This window comes from Poeciliopsis prolifica, unplaced genomic scaffold, assembly GCF_027474105.1.
Source record: "Poeciliopsis prolifica strain line A6 unplaced genomic scaffold, Auburn_PproV2 SCAFFOLD021, whole genome shotgun sequence".
Classification (NCBI taxonomy): domain Eukaryota; kingdom Metazoa; phylum Chordata; class Actinopteri; order Cyprinodontiformes; family Poeciliidae; genus Poeciliopsis; species Poeciliopsis prolifica.
The window spans coordinates 935857-950384 of NW_026562396.1; the positions used below are offsets into that span (position 1 = coordinate 935857).

The window sequence follows — 14528 nt, forward strand, 5'->3', positions numbered from 1 at the left end:
TCTTTGTCTGTCAATACTGTACCTATGATTAGTAATTTTGCAAGATTTAGTAATAAACACAAAATAATTTTTATGTTTGAACATATCTAAATAAGTCAACTTCCTCTGAGTGCTACTTCGGAACAATAAAGCAGGCAAATCCAAGCGTAAAGACAAAGCCAAACATGGAAGTTTACAAGTTTACATGATTTCTTATCTTTTTTTAGATGGGACAACCATGGTGTTTTGTGTGATTGCATACTGGTCAGTACAGAGGATGTTGCACTGATCAGTCTTCAAGCAGAAAGATTAGTCAGATCTAATCTTTTTACCAGTAAGTATATTAAATGTTGTTTCACAAACATTTAGGGAAGTTATTGATTACTTGGACAGCTGCATCTCTGTGTCCTGCTTGTGTTCACAATGTTCAGCACCAGGCATCTTCAAAACAAAAACAAACCAAGTAGGTCCCACTATTAGGACAAAATGAGCTCTGCATCCAGCTTATTCTATCCTCTTTTTGTAGCTTTCAAACTTGTAATCTATTGGTTTCCCATGCAGAAGGTTGATCAAGTATCACCCTGAAAGCACTGATTATTCTTTTCATTGTACATACAGTTTGCCTAAAACTGTTTTTCTATGACTGTAACACAAATCTATGGACATTTGATTAAATAGAAATCCTGACAGGAGAGGTAGGAGACACTGATCTACATAAATATAAAAATGATTGAGAGAAAAGGCAATCTCTGGTTTCAGCTATAGAAGTAAAGTGCTATATATAGCAATTTCCTCCTTTCCCTTTTTTGCCGCCTTCTGCGTCACAATACCTATATAAAAACTGGCAGAACTACCACTTCTATCTTTTCAACAAAAGACAATGTAAACTGGAAATTAAAGGTTTTTGTTTTGTGTAATATAAAGAAATATAAGGCATTATGTGCAACGCCAACTTCCATTATTAAATAAAAGCGTTAACTAGTGATATGAAAGGATCCATCTTTGTTTTTCCAAGAAACATGAAATAAGGTCAAAATTACGCCCTGGATCTATTCAAAATGATTTTGTGCTTCATTGGTGCATGCACTGAAGAAATTCTCCTAAGTGTAACACTACTGTCAATACAGTGGGACAAAGAAACAATGCAAGCAGTAAAAGTGAAAAGAGGGGGTGGAACCCTTTAACTATATTCACAAAATGTGAAGAAGCAACAGAAAAGATGGCTTTCTCTCCTGAAGGTGAATTTCATGGCACTAAAGGAAGACAAAAGATGAACAGGGCCAAGTCCATTAGGGCACGCAAAGAGGAAACAAACTAGAAGGCTTGGTAATTGTAAAAAGAAATCTAGAGGCATTTAAAATGAAGCTTCCAGTAGTTTGAAGACTGGGTTGACAGTGTATGAAATGAAAGGAAGTAGGCAATGGGGTGAGGCTGTGAAAGTAGCTTGAGGGAGGTGATGGACTTGAAGGAAAGCTTTGGAGGAAAGCTTCGCAGCGTCTTAAAAACTAATTTTTGGTGTACTCAGCCCAACCTCTTTTTTTACCAATGCTACTTCTGTTATCTGTATTGCAGGTTGATTATATTGGGGTAACCAGATGTTATATCAATACCTCTATATTGTTAATGCAAACGATTAGCATTTACCTGAGTATCAGCTCTAACAGCAATTTCCAAATGTTTTTGTTGTAAAAATAAATTAAGTCCTAACCTGAAATATGTAATTGCCAGCGCACACAAAAACACTGTTTTCAAGATATGATAAAGTAGCAATATTATAAAGGTTACTACCGATTGCATGCAATGCTTTCAAAAGATCAGGGTGTTTTAGGTATGTTTTGCTCTTGGCCCAGGTATGTATGACATTAGCTTCAATATGTCAAAATTCATTTTAAATTATCTACTAAAAATTGTTGTTAGCATAACAGCAATCTACTCCTAATGAGCTTTGACTCTTTCCGATTGGAACGCCTCCTTGACATCACCCTCATTTTTAGCTGCATCCAAAGATTCTTTATCTGATTTAAAGGAGGACTCCAGCATAGTCCAAAACATGAATGTTACAAGAAGAAGCATTTAGGTCAAATTTGAAGATTATTTAGCCTAAGATTTAAGTTTAAAGTACTTCTGCAAAAATGTTGATACCACAATGTGAATGAAATAAGCTTTAACTGTAGCACTTGCTACAGATTTTTTTTTCTACAAGACACCTTTCCCTTTGCAACAAGTGGTAGCAAAAGAAGAATCTAGATGAAGTATCTGATGTACAAACTTATCAGAAGTCACTTTAAACAGGCATCATTTTTAAGTGAGTTTGACATTCATGAAGAGTTTGTAGTTATTCCTTCTGTAGTTTTATTCAGCCATGCACAGATTTACAGACATCTACGCTATATGCCTAGGATTCACCAAACTTCGTAAAGACTGCCTGTGTAGTACAGCCGAGAAATTATGTCATAGCTTCTTGTAAAAAAATTGAACTGTCCATTCAGCCTGTACAGAAAGGTAGGTACATATCTATAATATGCCAAAATTTTAAGAGCGACTTTTTAATAAGAAGCAATGTGTGCCATACTTTTAGGGTACACCAAAGTTTATACTAAAAGTTGGATCCCAAGCATAACTGTTCTTTAAATGTTATTTTGTCAACAAGTATATAGTTAGAAGAATTTTAGTCTATAGCTTTCCTTAAAAAATTAATGTTCCACATTATCTGCTCATGAAACATTGAAGAGACATTCCAGTGATTAACTCTAAGCAAGGACATTCTAGGTGGTCTGCAGAAGTCGGCATAATAAATGAACACTGAGAAATGACTAAAGAAACGTGTGGCACAGGCTTAGGTCAGATCAGTCATGTAACGTCAAGCTGACATGGTCCTTCCTGCCAAATTAGCCAAGAAGAAGGGTAGGCAAGTAATGGGAACACTACAGCTTCAAACAACAGAACCTTATCTAAATGTCAAAGAAGTACATATACTGTTGGCTACACATGATGTACTACAACTTACCTGAAAAGGTGCAACAGCTCATGTTAAATGAAGGAACATATCACAAGCAAAACCAGTGGAAAAGGTTTGTGAAAAACTATTTTAAATAAGCTTAGACTGGACTTTACTGCAGGACTACAGCAGAAAATTATGTTAATAGGAATTTTACAACTGGTAAGTTGATGCCAATATTCTTCCTCTTTGTTTTAACTATTAGGTGTCAGGGTGAGTGTAGAATTACCTAATCTACTTTACAGCATTTCTTGAGTCTATTTGTGAAGATGTTATTCCATATATGCACAAATAATTTTAAAAAATGTATTCAAAGAAAAGAAGTCCTTTGGAAATTGAGATTTACTGTGAAAATATATATATTTATACCTCAGTCAAGAAAGAAAAATAGTCTATTATGAATAATACATGTTTTTTTTATTATCCTGAACATATTTAAACAAAAGACTGCTGATAATGTAGTTGGCCCTTTTTCTTACACAAATTCATGCACACATACACACGCACGCATACGCACACTCTGAATAAAGATGTGTTGCAAGAATGAGTCATCTCCATCCAGCTGTCCACAGGGCATCCATCTGATAAGCATACCCACACTCTCACATCAGGAAAAAATGTAAACATTGCAATAAAACCTGCTGTAATAAAATCAATTCTGCATTAAATATGGATTCCAATGTTATACTATTCAAATACTTGCCATTCAAGCAATACACAAATACAGTTCTCTAGGGTTAATGTTGTAGAAGCACAATCTTCCCCCAATCTGTCCAAATCAATGTAGTTGTCTTACAAATTCTTTATGTAGATTATTTTCTCTCACACATCAATAGATTTTGCTTACCATTCTTTCTGACCTAAGAAAATCCTTTCAGAAGGTTTACTTGGAAGAGATTTTTATTTTATTTTTTATTGGTAGAACAACATAAAGAAAAAAATATTGGTAACCTATTATCACTGGCCACTTTATTAGCTACATTATGGTAGTTCCAAATTACATCTTCTATCATTGTAATGAAGCTGTCATTTTCTAGTGTCATAGATTCAGCAACTGTCCTAAAACATTTATCAGAAATGTCCTTCCATATTGACATTTTTAGCATCACCTATTCAACAACATTCCAAACTTTTTTTATACTGCAGGGGAACCCAGTTCTGCAACTTTTAGATGCAAACTTGTTCCAACACACCAAACCTGGACTCCTTCATCAGAGTATCATTCAATTCCACAGAAGTCTGGCATAAAGCCACTTGATTGAATTAGGTGTGCTGGAAGGAGATGCAAAAAAAGTTGCTGGATAGTAGACCTCGAGGACTAGACTTGGGTATTCCTGATCTACTGGATAGAGATCAAGAGTCTTTTTCAGATCAAACTTCTGCAAGAAATTTAGCCCACGTGATTGCTGCACACTAGAAGGTTATTTTGTAAGCATAGGGTTTGGTTGTCGGTAAAAATATACAAGTTCACTTTGACCATCCCATTTGACAACAATTACCATGCCATGCTCACAGCGATCAAAATGAAATGAAGTCATTGTGATTGCCTGAGTAGCCAATCAAGACAGCAGGCAATTAAATGGGTGTAGGCTGTCAGTGGATGTATATTTTGGGGGAAATTTACTTGATTTGAGTGCTGACAGGTATCGTTTGTTTAAAAGACGCAAAGAAAGTTGGCTTTATTTATTGATGTTGTTGATCATCTGAACTTGAAGCTAAAGTTTGTAAGACTGGTGCCCAAACAAGTCTAGCAGACAGTGTGGTAAAGTGCCCTCAAAGAGGCTGTCTGCTCAGCTAGGCTGAACGATTTGGCGCTCTGTAGGCTGAGGCATCCCATTTGGCTAATGAAGTCCCAGACTGTCTTCACACCACACCCCCACCCACCGCTCCACTATGAAATGTTCTACTCATGAAAGTAATGAGCCAGGGAGGGAGAAAGACTCTTCTGGCCACTGATAACCTCAGACTAAACTTGCAACCTTACGAGACAAGGGCCTAATATCTGGCCGTCAATCAGCCCCAGCATCCCCGGCTGGAGTGTTTAGTTACAAGGATCAATTATTTACTAGCCTCCTCTTTCACTACTCAATGCACCCAAAAAAGGAGTGTGAAGAAATAAGAAAAGAAAAACACTGTCAAGTGGTAGCCAATTCAATAGAAAGAAATTAGGGGGGAAAAAACTTCTATGTTTAGCATCACACAGTGTTTGATCAATAAACTGTGAATTAAGATATCATTTGACTTAAAAAGAATAAAATACATATGGAAAAAAGCCTCCTCGACACAATGTGCTGCAGCAAAAAATGTATTATCTATTAGCATATTAGGGTGGACATACAACATAAAAAACAAAAATGCCATTGTGAGCACTTACAACAATTTCCATATATTTATATGGAAGTGTTATTATTTATGCCAGACAATAAAACAACTATAATGCATTAACAGTCTGAAAAATATGTTTAAACATGAAGTTTGACAGCTCTCAAATATTATGGTACCTGATGAAAAACATGCACAAACAGTATTGTAATGATGCAATTTCTCTGAATCCATGTACTTCATATTTACTCTTAACCCACTGACTGCACAGCTGAAACAGCAACTTCAAGCTTTTAACTAATTTAGAGACAAGATCATATTACCGCTTCGCTCAAATTAACATTAGCACTTCACCTTGCTGGCTGAGTCTGGAAATAAATACAAAGTCACAGAGAACATATTTAACCTTAAACAATAATACAAATATCATATTTATTTCAGGCTCTATTCAACACTGTTATTACAAATAATTAAAGTATGTGATTTTATTTAAGCAGAGTCTGAGATATTTTCATAAGTACTCTTAAGAAAAAAGAGAATACTTATGAAAAAACAAGCTCTCAGGAAGGGAACTGTATTGGTCAGTGGAAATAATATTGCAGATTGATTTGTTTTTTGGAAAAAGGTTTGGTATCCAGTTGTATATCAGAAATCTGGATACCATTTCTTGTTAACAAAAAATGCTAACATTGACAAAAATTATAATTACTGTACACCCTTATGCAAAAATTATTGGGGGGTTTTTATGTGTTTTAAACATCCATAGTGTCTGTGGGATTCCCATCAAAACTGTCACAATATCTATGCTGTGCCAGCAGGTGGCCTTAACATCAACATTAAGTATATTTAAATTCAAAAGACTTAATTTGGATATTCTTTTTACAGTGAGCTACTAGCAATTCAGTTAGAAATATGTCATATCACCTCAAGCATGTCGGGAAATACAAACCTGCGAGAAGTGCTAACAAGCTGGTCATTTGTCGATCCGCACAAGCACAGTAGCGTGTCATTTTTGATGCTGCTGCACAACTGACACACTGATGCAAAAATATAAAGGTTTACTAGCAGCCTTCACCATTAAAACAGGGTAGGATAGATTCCCATCTTGATGATATCTACATCAAATTCTAACTTTACCATTTTGTTATCAGACAACCGTCTTCTAAGCAGTTATTGCTTATGTCAGTGTAAAACTCTGACATAAATATAGTCTCAGTTTCTAGGTCTTACCAAACAAAAGTTGAAGGAGATATAGTATTTTCCTGCTATAGTTTGTCTGCTTCACCATTCCACATGTGCAATCACACAAAACACCATGGTTGTCCCATCTAAAAAACAAAAAAAAAATCAGGTAAAACCGCACAAGGGGTCAGTGTGACGACTACACAGAGTAAAAGCTTTATGTGATCCAAATAATCCAATCTCTTAAAATTGCTGGAGGGTTAAACAGTATGACCAAGAGCAGAAAAATGTACTCTGCAAAGTGAGTGGGGTGATAGTTCTACAAAAGGAGGAAATACAAGCAATTTGTTTAACCACCTTAAAATGAAGCATATGCTTGACTACCAGCAAAGTAACTGACAAGTCACAACACTGGGAAGAAACAGCAGGAACTGTCCAAATGGTTAGTGATTTCAATAAATACGATTTTAAAAGATGTGCAGTGTCTGCTTACTGGTAGTAGTTAAACGGTGATTAGTGTCAAGTTCTGCAGTCAAACTAATGTCTGTAAATAGTGTTTCAATGCCCCAAAGCCTCCCACACTGGATGTCTTGTCACATATTTCTGTGGAGGTAGCTAATTTGTCCTGGTTGAATACAATACATTTTCACTTCATTATGTGCTAGCTCATCATACTTTAACAGCAATCACAGAATCATGTAACAAAGAATGATACGTTAGTTTGCTGTTGCTGCTATATGGCCTACTGCTTTACACACATCTTGGCCTGTGCCTCCAGATGTAAAGTACGTAGATGAAGACATAGGATTAAATTTTTAATTTAAAAGTAAAATCATGTCCTAAGCCTAATTTAAAAAAAAAAAATATATATATATATATATATATATATATATAATATGTGTGTGTGTGTGTGGTGTGTGTGTGTGTGCGTGTGTGTGTGTGTGTTGTAAGTGTTTGTCAGTTTTTTAGATCTGTTATACAGACAAATAAATTAATATTGTGATATGAAGCGTATAAAGAGGTTTTCACTGGCAGAGGCCTCTCGTGTCAAGGGCATCCTTTGGAATAGATTAATGAGCCATCAGCTGTGAGTCCTGGGGAAGAACCCCATACTGCTCCTGAAAGATAAAGAAGTTGGCTAGTCTTTTGCCATTTTGTTTTCAGCCCTCTCCTCTTTATAGGCGTTATTTGTAGAATTTATAGTTTTCTCATTGTGTGAGGACTTCCTGGTGCTGTACAAAAATCGTTCCCGTTTCTTCACATTTTGTTTCAGAGTACTTAGCCTTACTTTTTATCTGGCCTTGCTGAACAGTTTGTTTTGAATGTCTTTTGGAGCTTTTTTGTGTCTGTTGAAGGACTGAGCGATATGCCTTAAAGTCAGTATAACAATACATTGAGCAGTTAACTTAAAAATAAAAAAAAGGACAATAACTTCACCCAACTCGACCCCTACTCAAATAATAAGAAATGTGATAAACTACTTCCCAGCATGTCATATGCGACAAAGAGTTCAGACTCCAATAGACTGTTTTTTGCAATTATTTTTGTTGTCGCTTTAGTAGAGTTTAAATCTACAATGTCACAAATAAATGAAGAAAATTTTTACTTTTTGTTGAACTAAACTAGTTTATATGAAGTAACTTGGCAAACAAAAAATGACGCATTTGGGGAAATGAACTGGTCCTCTTTCTTGACGATTGATGGTTGAGAAGGTGTTAAGCACTATCAATCACCCTCGCTTACATGCTGCCCACACTCTTCCCCTGGTTCTTTGCTAGCATACAGCTAGTTCTCCACACTGGAACCTGCCATGAATTCTCAGGTTAGTTAGCATAGCCACAGATGGTGATGGGTGGACAGCTTTCCTGTAACAATAAGTTGTTTCTCTGCAATTAGCACATTGAGCAGCGAGTACACTTGTATGATTGACAGTGTTAAGACTCTTCTTATGACTCTGATTGGTTGTTTCTCAATGTGAAACAGATGACATCCTCACAGGGAGGAGGCAGAACAGCTATTTTTTTTCCACAGACGATCTGTCTCGTTATACTGTCACAACATGGTGAAAGTTTTAAGAAATATTTTTAAAAACATATTTTTATAAACTTTACATACGTCCTTGAAGTAAAATAGCTTATTTAGTTTTTTGTTTGGGTTATATTATTCACTGTAATTTGCTCATTTAAAGAGGTCCTTCGTTTTATGGCTAGATTACCACAGCACACTCAACCAGCTGCTACCTCTGAAGGTTTCTGATTGTGAGAACAGAACACAAAACTCAAATTTAGTGTGAGGTTATACACAACTGAGTTAATGCTTTGTTCCATCATTTTCTACAGTTTATATTGCATGTACTTTTGCTAAAACTGCGTGAAAGTAAAAAAAAGAATCTGCCATAATGAATCCACAGTTCTTTTTACATGGTGCACCAACTCAGTGGAAACACAGGTAGTCACATAAAGAAGTCGCATAAGGGAGAGGCTGCCTGGGCATCACATGGCTCTTATTAGTGGCACTGTTGTCTTTAAGCTGATTCTGTTTTGTGGCTGTTCTGAGTGTTAGCAGGAGTACTATAAGTTTATTCATTTCCTATCTAGTGACATTCTTAAATTGCTAGTTCATAAGAGTTATGTCAACATAGGCATTACTGTACAAAATGACTCTATCCATCAGTGATATAATTAATGAATGAACAAAGAAAAGGGAAATTGAATGAAAGCACAAAATTGGCCCGGATACAGTATTGATCTCTTCAGCAGGACCCAACATCTCCCTTTGAGTTTCCAAAGTCTTCCCTAGCTAAAAAGGAAATATAATTTCCCCTTCAAGTTCTGGCCCTGTCTTAAGTCTTTTTTCTACTTGGAGATAACCTTCCAAAAATAGATGACCAAAGAATTCTTGGTTAAACACCTAAAAAATCCCAGCAACACGGTTTAGTTAGGAATGGAGAAGAAAAGTTCAAACCATTAATAAAAATGAGAAAGAACAGGGATTTAAATTTATTTTCAACTAGAGCTGTACAATATATTGCAAAGTGGGAATGTGTGATATGGCATAAAATTCATATCATGATATCTTTCATACGGTGGCAGTAACAACATATATCACTATGTTTTTGGCATAAAATATACAATAGAAACAAAAAAATACTATTTGAGTGGAATGTATATATTTGTGTTAACTTTTTTTAGATATAGTGGATGGATAGTTATTGTGAGTGTTATTTGTGTGTAACTGTTTTGTGTTATGCTGGTATTTATTATTGTCAGGTCGACCTTACAAAATCTAATTTTAAGCGAGACCCAGCGATGAAAGGCAGCAGCATAACCTCATGGTGACTACCTAGTTAAATCAAAGTTAAATAAATACATGAAAAAACATCTTTCTATAGAAACACTAACTTTAACGTAAAGGATGTCTGTAATGGACAGCTGATGTGTTTGTGACACCAAGAGCACTACAAATATAAATTCTCAGAAAATATTTTCTAGAGTTTATATTTTTCAAATGGTTTGACAAAAAGCTACCTACAAAATGAATGAGGTTTTGGAATGAAATTAGTAGTAGTATTATCTATATTCAGAGATCTACAAACATTAACATGAAAACATGCTGTAATTATAGAAGCAGCATTTTTGCATCGATGTTTAAATAAACAAACAACCCTAGATTAGGTCTATTATACTACGTATAATAGACTTGTGTGACCATAAATCATTTCTCCCAGAATGTCACACTGACTTAGGTCTACAGCATGTACTATACAAAAAAAAATTAATTAAATCTATCAAACTGTTTTTTAATAGCATCTGATTGGCAAGCCGTCTTGGGACAGTTGGCAAATGGGCGGGCAGCGGAGGAGTTTAGAGGTGCTAAAGTTCAGGCAGGAGCGACGCAGCACCCTGTGTCCTGCCAACAGCCCTACAGTGGCGCAAATCCTGACTAAGTTGTTGACCCGTGGCCCCCACCTGCCTTGACCATGTATTATAAGGAGGGAGGGGGGCATCACTTTCCTTCCTAAGCTGCCTTCCACACCAGAAGGCTTTTGACTCATGCCCATCTGTCTTGGTAGTACATACATTAAGTGAAAGCCAAGATACTGGCAACCTGTCCAATTCATGAGTGCCTTGTTATGTGAAGTGTGAACACGATCTCAGCAACCATTCAGTAGGGAGAAAAATTATCAGTTATGAGGTCAATCCACACGGTTCACTTCAAGTTGCAATAACACGTGAGGAACAATTATGACGTAAATATTTAGGGAATTATTTTTAAGCTTAATTATTGTTATTTCCTCACTCAATTAAACAAAATACCAATACAGTAAACAATAAAGTTTTCAATAATTGGCAATCACACGTTCTTACACATGAGAAGAGCAGAATTAAAAGGCCTGAGAAACACTCAACATTGTGAGTTTGAAGCCCTTTGCCATTATTAGATTAAGTAGACGGCTGAAATTCAGATGTGTTCCAATCACTTGCAAATCACTTGCAGTGTGGATGGACAGTCTAGATTCAGTTTAGTCATAGATCACACATTTGCCTACAGACTGAGCACATTCTGGGTCATTTTTAGCATGACAATACATCAGTGGGTGAAATATTGTATTAGAAATGATGGTAACAAATTTAAAAATATATATTTATTACTTAAATTAAAAAAAAAAACTTTTCTGAAATAATTTCAGTTTCAAACATGTTTTTAAAGAAACGTTTTCTTCAGACAGGCATTTACCCCAAAACACTCAACTGCCCCTTCCTCCCCAGGAGTGCTACTGACTGTTTTCGCAGGTTCTTTAACAAGGTAAGAGACATGTTCTCAAAATCTCTCAGCTTATCTTTTAAGATGAATCTGACTCTCCACAAAAGGAGAGTGTCTGTCAGATCTGCTCGCCAATGTTTGATGGAAAGCACCTCTTCTTTTCCCAGTAAAGGATTCATTTTTTCGCAATTATAACACCACAGGCTAGAAGGCGCCGTTGTGCTACATTGAGTTCCATTAACTTATCAGATATTCCCAGAGTGATCAGAATTAGATTTGTCACCACCTGAACGTCCAGTATCATGAAAAGGAAAGAGAATATATCACATGAGAACTCTTGAAGTTCAGGACAACTGCATAGCTGATAAGAGTATTCTCAATGGATTCGCACTTCTCACACAAGGGTGAGGCTTCTGGGAACATGCTATGCATCATAATCTTTGAATAGTGTAACCTGTATAAAAACCTAAATTGTATAAAGCGGTGCCGGGCATCAATAGAACACTCATGAATATATTCTAGGCTTTTTTGCACACACCAAGCTCCTTTTCCCTATTGTCCTTTATATTGGCAATTTTGGTAAGGCTTAGATATTGTAATGTCTCGTTAAGTTGGGAGACAATGAAATTGGTACAACCCTCTCAAAGTTGAGAAGGTGTTTTCGCAAAGTTCCTAATCTGCAGATACTTACAGAAATCAGGGGTGCACCAATTTATCAGCCAGTAAATTTCCATAATATTGTGATATCAGAAATATTTGCCAATATTTGCAGGTAAAGCCAACCTTATCTACCTAAAAAAAGACTTAAAAATCAACCCCTGACTTCTTCTGCTTTACCGTGACAGCTTTGACTAGTAGACCAGCCCACCAGGTCATAACTGCAGGTTTTCAATTAATAATACTCACCACTGTTGCTAACTCAGAAACTTTCTTGCTATATTTAGCAAGATTTGTTTCAGACAAAAAAATTGTATTGGTCAAAATTGGAATCAGCAGTTCAGGCTATTTAAAGATCAGTAATCGGTGATTGGACAGAAAACTGCAATCGGTGCACCGTGGACAGAAGAGGGTAAATTACATTTCAGTTTGCGTTATTTGAATTATTTTAAGAAAAGCTTATATTGTGATAAATTTGTCTGTCATTTTGCACAGTTCTATCTTTTATTGTCAACAAAATCTCCAAGGAATTTTTTATGACATCTTGCTAAATGCAATAAAAAAAAAAATATTTAAAGGCAAAAGAAGTTCAAAGTGGTACTAATAAAGTGATCCATGTATGAAAGACACAAAGACACTTTAACGGATAATGAAGGTGTGAACGTACCTGAGCTGGCTGGACATCTAAGTAATGAAGCACTTCTTTAAGCATGACAGGCATGTGAGGAGGCTTTTCAGCAGAAACACAAGAGAGTCCATCAGACCTATCCCGAAAACCAGGGCCAGAAGACAAACCAGCGGTGGCAGAATGCAGCCTCAACATTAATGACCTCCATGCTCTGCGTGCTGCCGGGTTTGTTTTCCATATCATTATATTGCCGATAAAAAGCATGTTCTTGTAATGACCTGTGGAGAAACAACAGCAAGTTATGCTAATTTAATGTACTATTCCAGGTTTGTGGCTATGAAAAATAAATAGTAGTTTAGTCTGACACGGGTGTTTTATTGTCCCTATTGCCATTCATTCTGCAACTTTCTCCAAATCTGCTGCTAACAAAGCAATGTGATGTCTCACACCTCATTGCTGCAATGTTGAATTTGCTGACAACAATTTGCCTTGCTTTGCAACTTGACAGGAACATAATTACTGTTATATTCTGACTTATATCCCACTGCGCTATGTATTATGGAGAAAAACTGTAAATGTTAAACACTTTTTGTTGGCTCAATTTTGGTATTTTTAGAAATACTTTCCACCACGATATACTGTAAGTCATAAAAACAGAAACTTGTATGTCACCAATAAGGTCTCTATAGTCCATCAAAACTAATTGATGGACTATAGAAAAGATTAAGCATGAAATGACGATAGAAAGACAAAAATGAGCAAGTTAACTCTCTGCTGCCCAATAACCCAACGAGAAGTGATGATGAGAAACAACAGAGAGGTTTTCTTAAAATGTGTGTATGGCAATGGATGGAGGAAATCACACTAAGTCAGTGACAACCTGTCACCGCTATTTAATGGTATTACACCAGTAGAAGATTAATATTATACATGTGCTTTACTGTAATAAACACCTAAAGATTCCCTGATTGCACAGCCTCACCGGTGTGTTACAGGTATTATTAGTCCATAACTGATGTGAAACTAGCCTGATAAACACCAGCCCCTTGGTGTTTGCTTCGCACAGAATGTCTGGACCCTCAGCTTTAAGAAAAGGAGCTGCTCTAAAACAGCACAGAAAATCAACGTCATCATTCACAACTTGTCTGTGAGCTGGTTGAAATTCAATTTGCGACATCAAGCTCAATGAGAAAAATCCCAGACAGAGCACCAAAGGGAGATGAGAATTTAGCAGAGCTGCATAAGTCCTCTCAAAACAAGTAAATTCACAAAAAGACAGAATATAAAATATCTAAATATAGAACAAGTAAAAATACTATATAGAAAGGGCAACATTTCAACATAAACACTGAATAGTGATTAAAAAATTGTGCACTACACACATTGAGGACTACTCTACGTATCATTTACTTTATTCATTTTTTTTATTTATTTGATCATGCATTGTCACGTTTAAAATATTAAAAAGATAAAGTACAAAATCATATGGGGGGCACCACAGCCCATTTGTGCTCAGGGCATCCATAAGGCTAGCAATGGCACTGTAGATCCTGCTGCTTAGTTAGCTTTAGCCTCTCCGCTAAATGTGTCTGGCTCACATTCGCAACAAGACTGCAATGACCGACATGAAGACTAATACGGGGTGAAAGTGTAACCTGTGCAACCAAGCAAGCTGGCACTTTGAAGGAAAATATCATAGGGACAGGTAAAAAGAGGTTTCCATGTCCGCCTGGCACCAATCAATGGAGTAAAAATTGAAGTCGTGACAGTATATTAATACTCCTTACACGTTCACTGTACACTCTGTCCACTACTAAACAAACGGTAAACAGTATTTTACAGCACAGCATGTGAAACAGCTCGACTGTCACGCTGAAACGTGCCTCCAGATGAGAGAAGCTAAACTGCAGCTTACCGTAGTGGATCAAGCAGAAGCTCCACCCCCAGCAGCCTCAGCGTGACGTGCTCGTCACTGCTGGACCGCGCAGCGTCTTCACC

At 36.4% G+C, this 14528-nt stretch overlaps 1 protein-coding gene across 1 annotated transcript in view; it reads right to left on the bottom strand.

Moving 5' to 3' along the window:
* Nucleotides 1–14460, bottom strand: part of mettl15 (methyltransferase like 15) — a 52720-nt gene extending 38260 nt beyond the window's left edge. The window contains exons 1-2 of the mRNA XM_055045238.1: nt 14446–14460; nt 12570–12808 (exon numbers count right to left, since the gene is read on the bottom strand). Of these exons, the coding sequence (XP_054901213.1) occupies nt 12570–12794 (225 nt within the window). The 5' untranslated portion in view covers nt 12795–12808; nt 14446–14460. The remainder of the gene's footprint in view (nt 1–12569; nt 12809–14445) is intronic.
* Nucleotides 14461–14528: the final 68 nt, after the last annotated feature.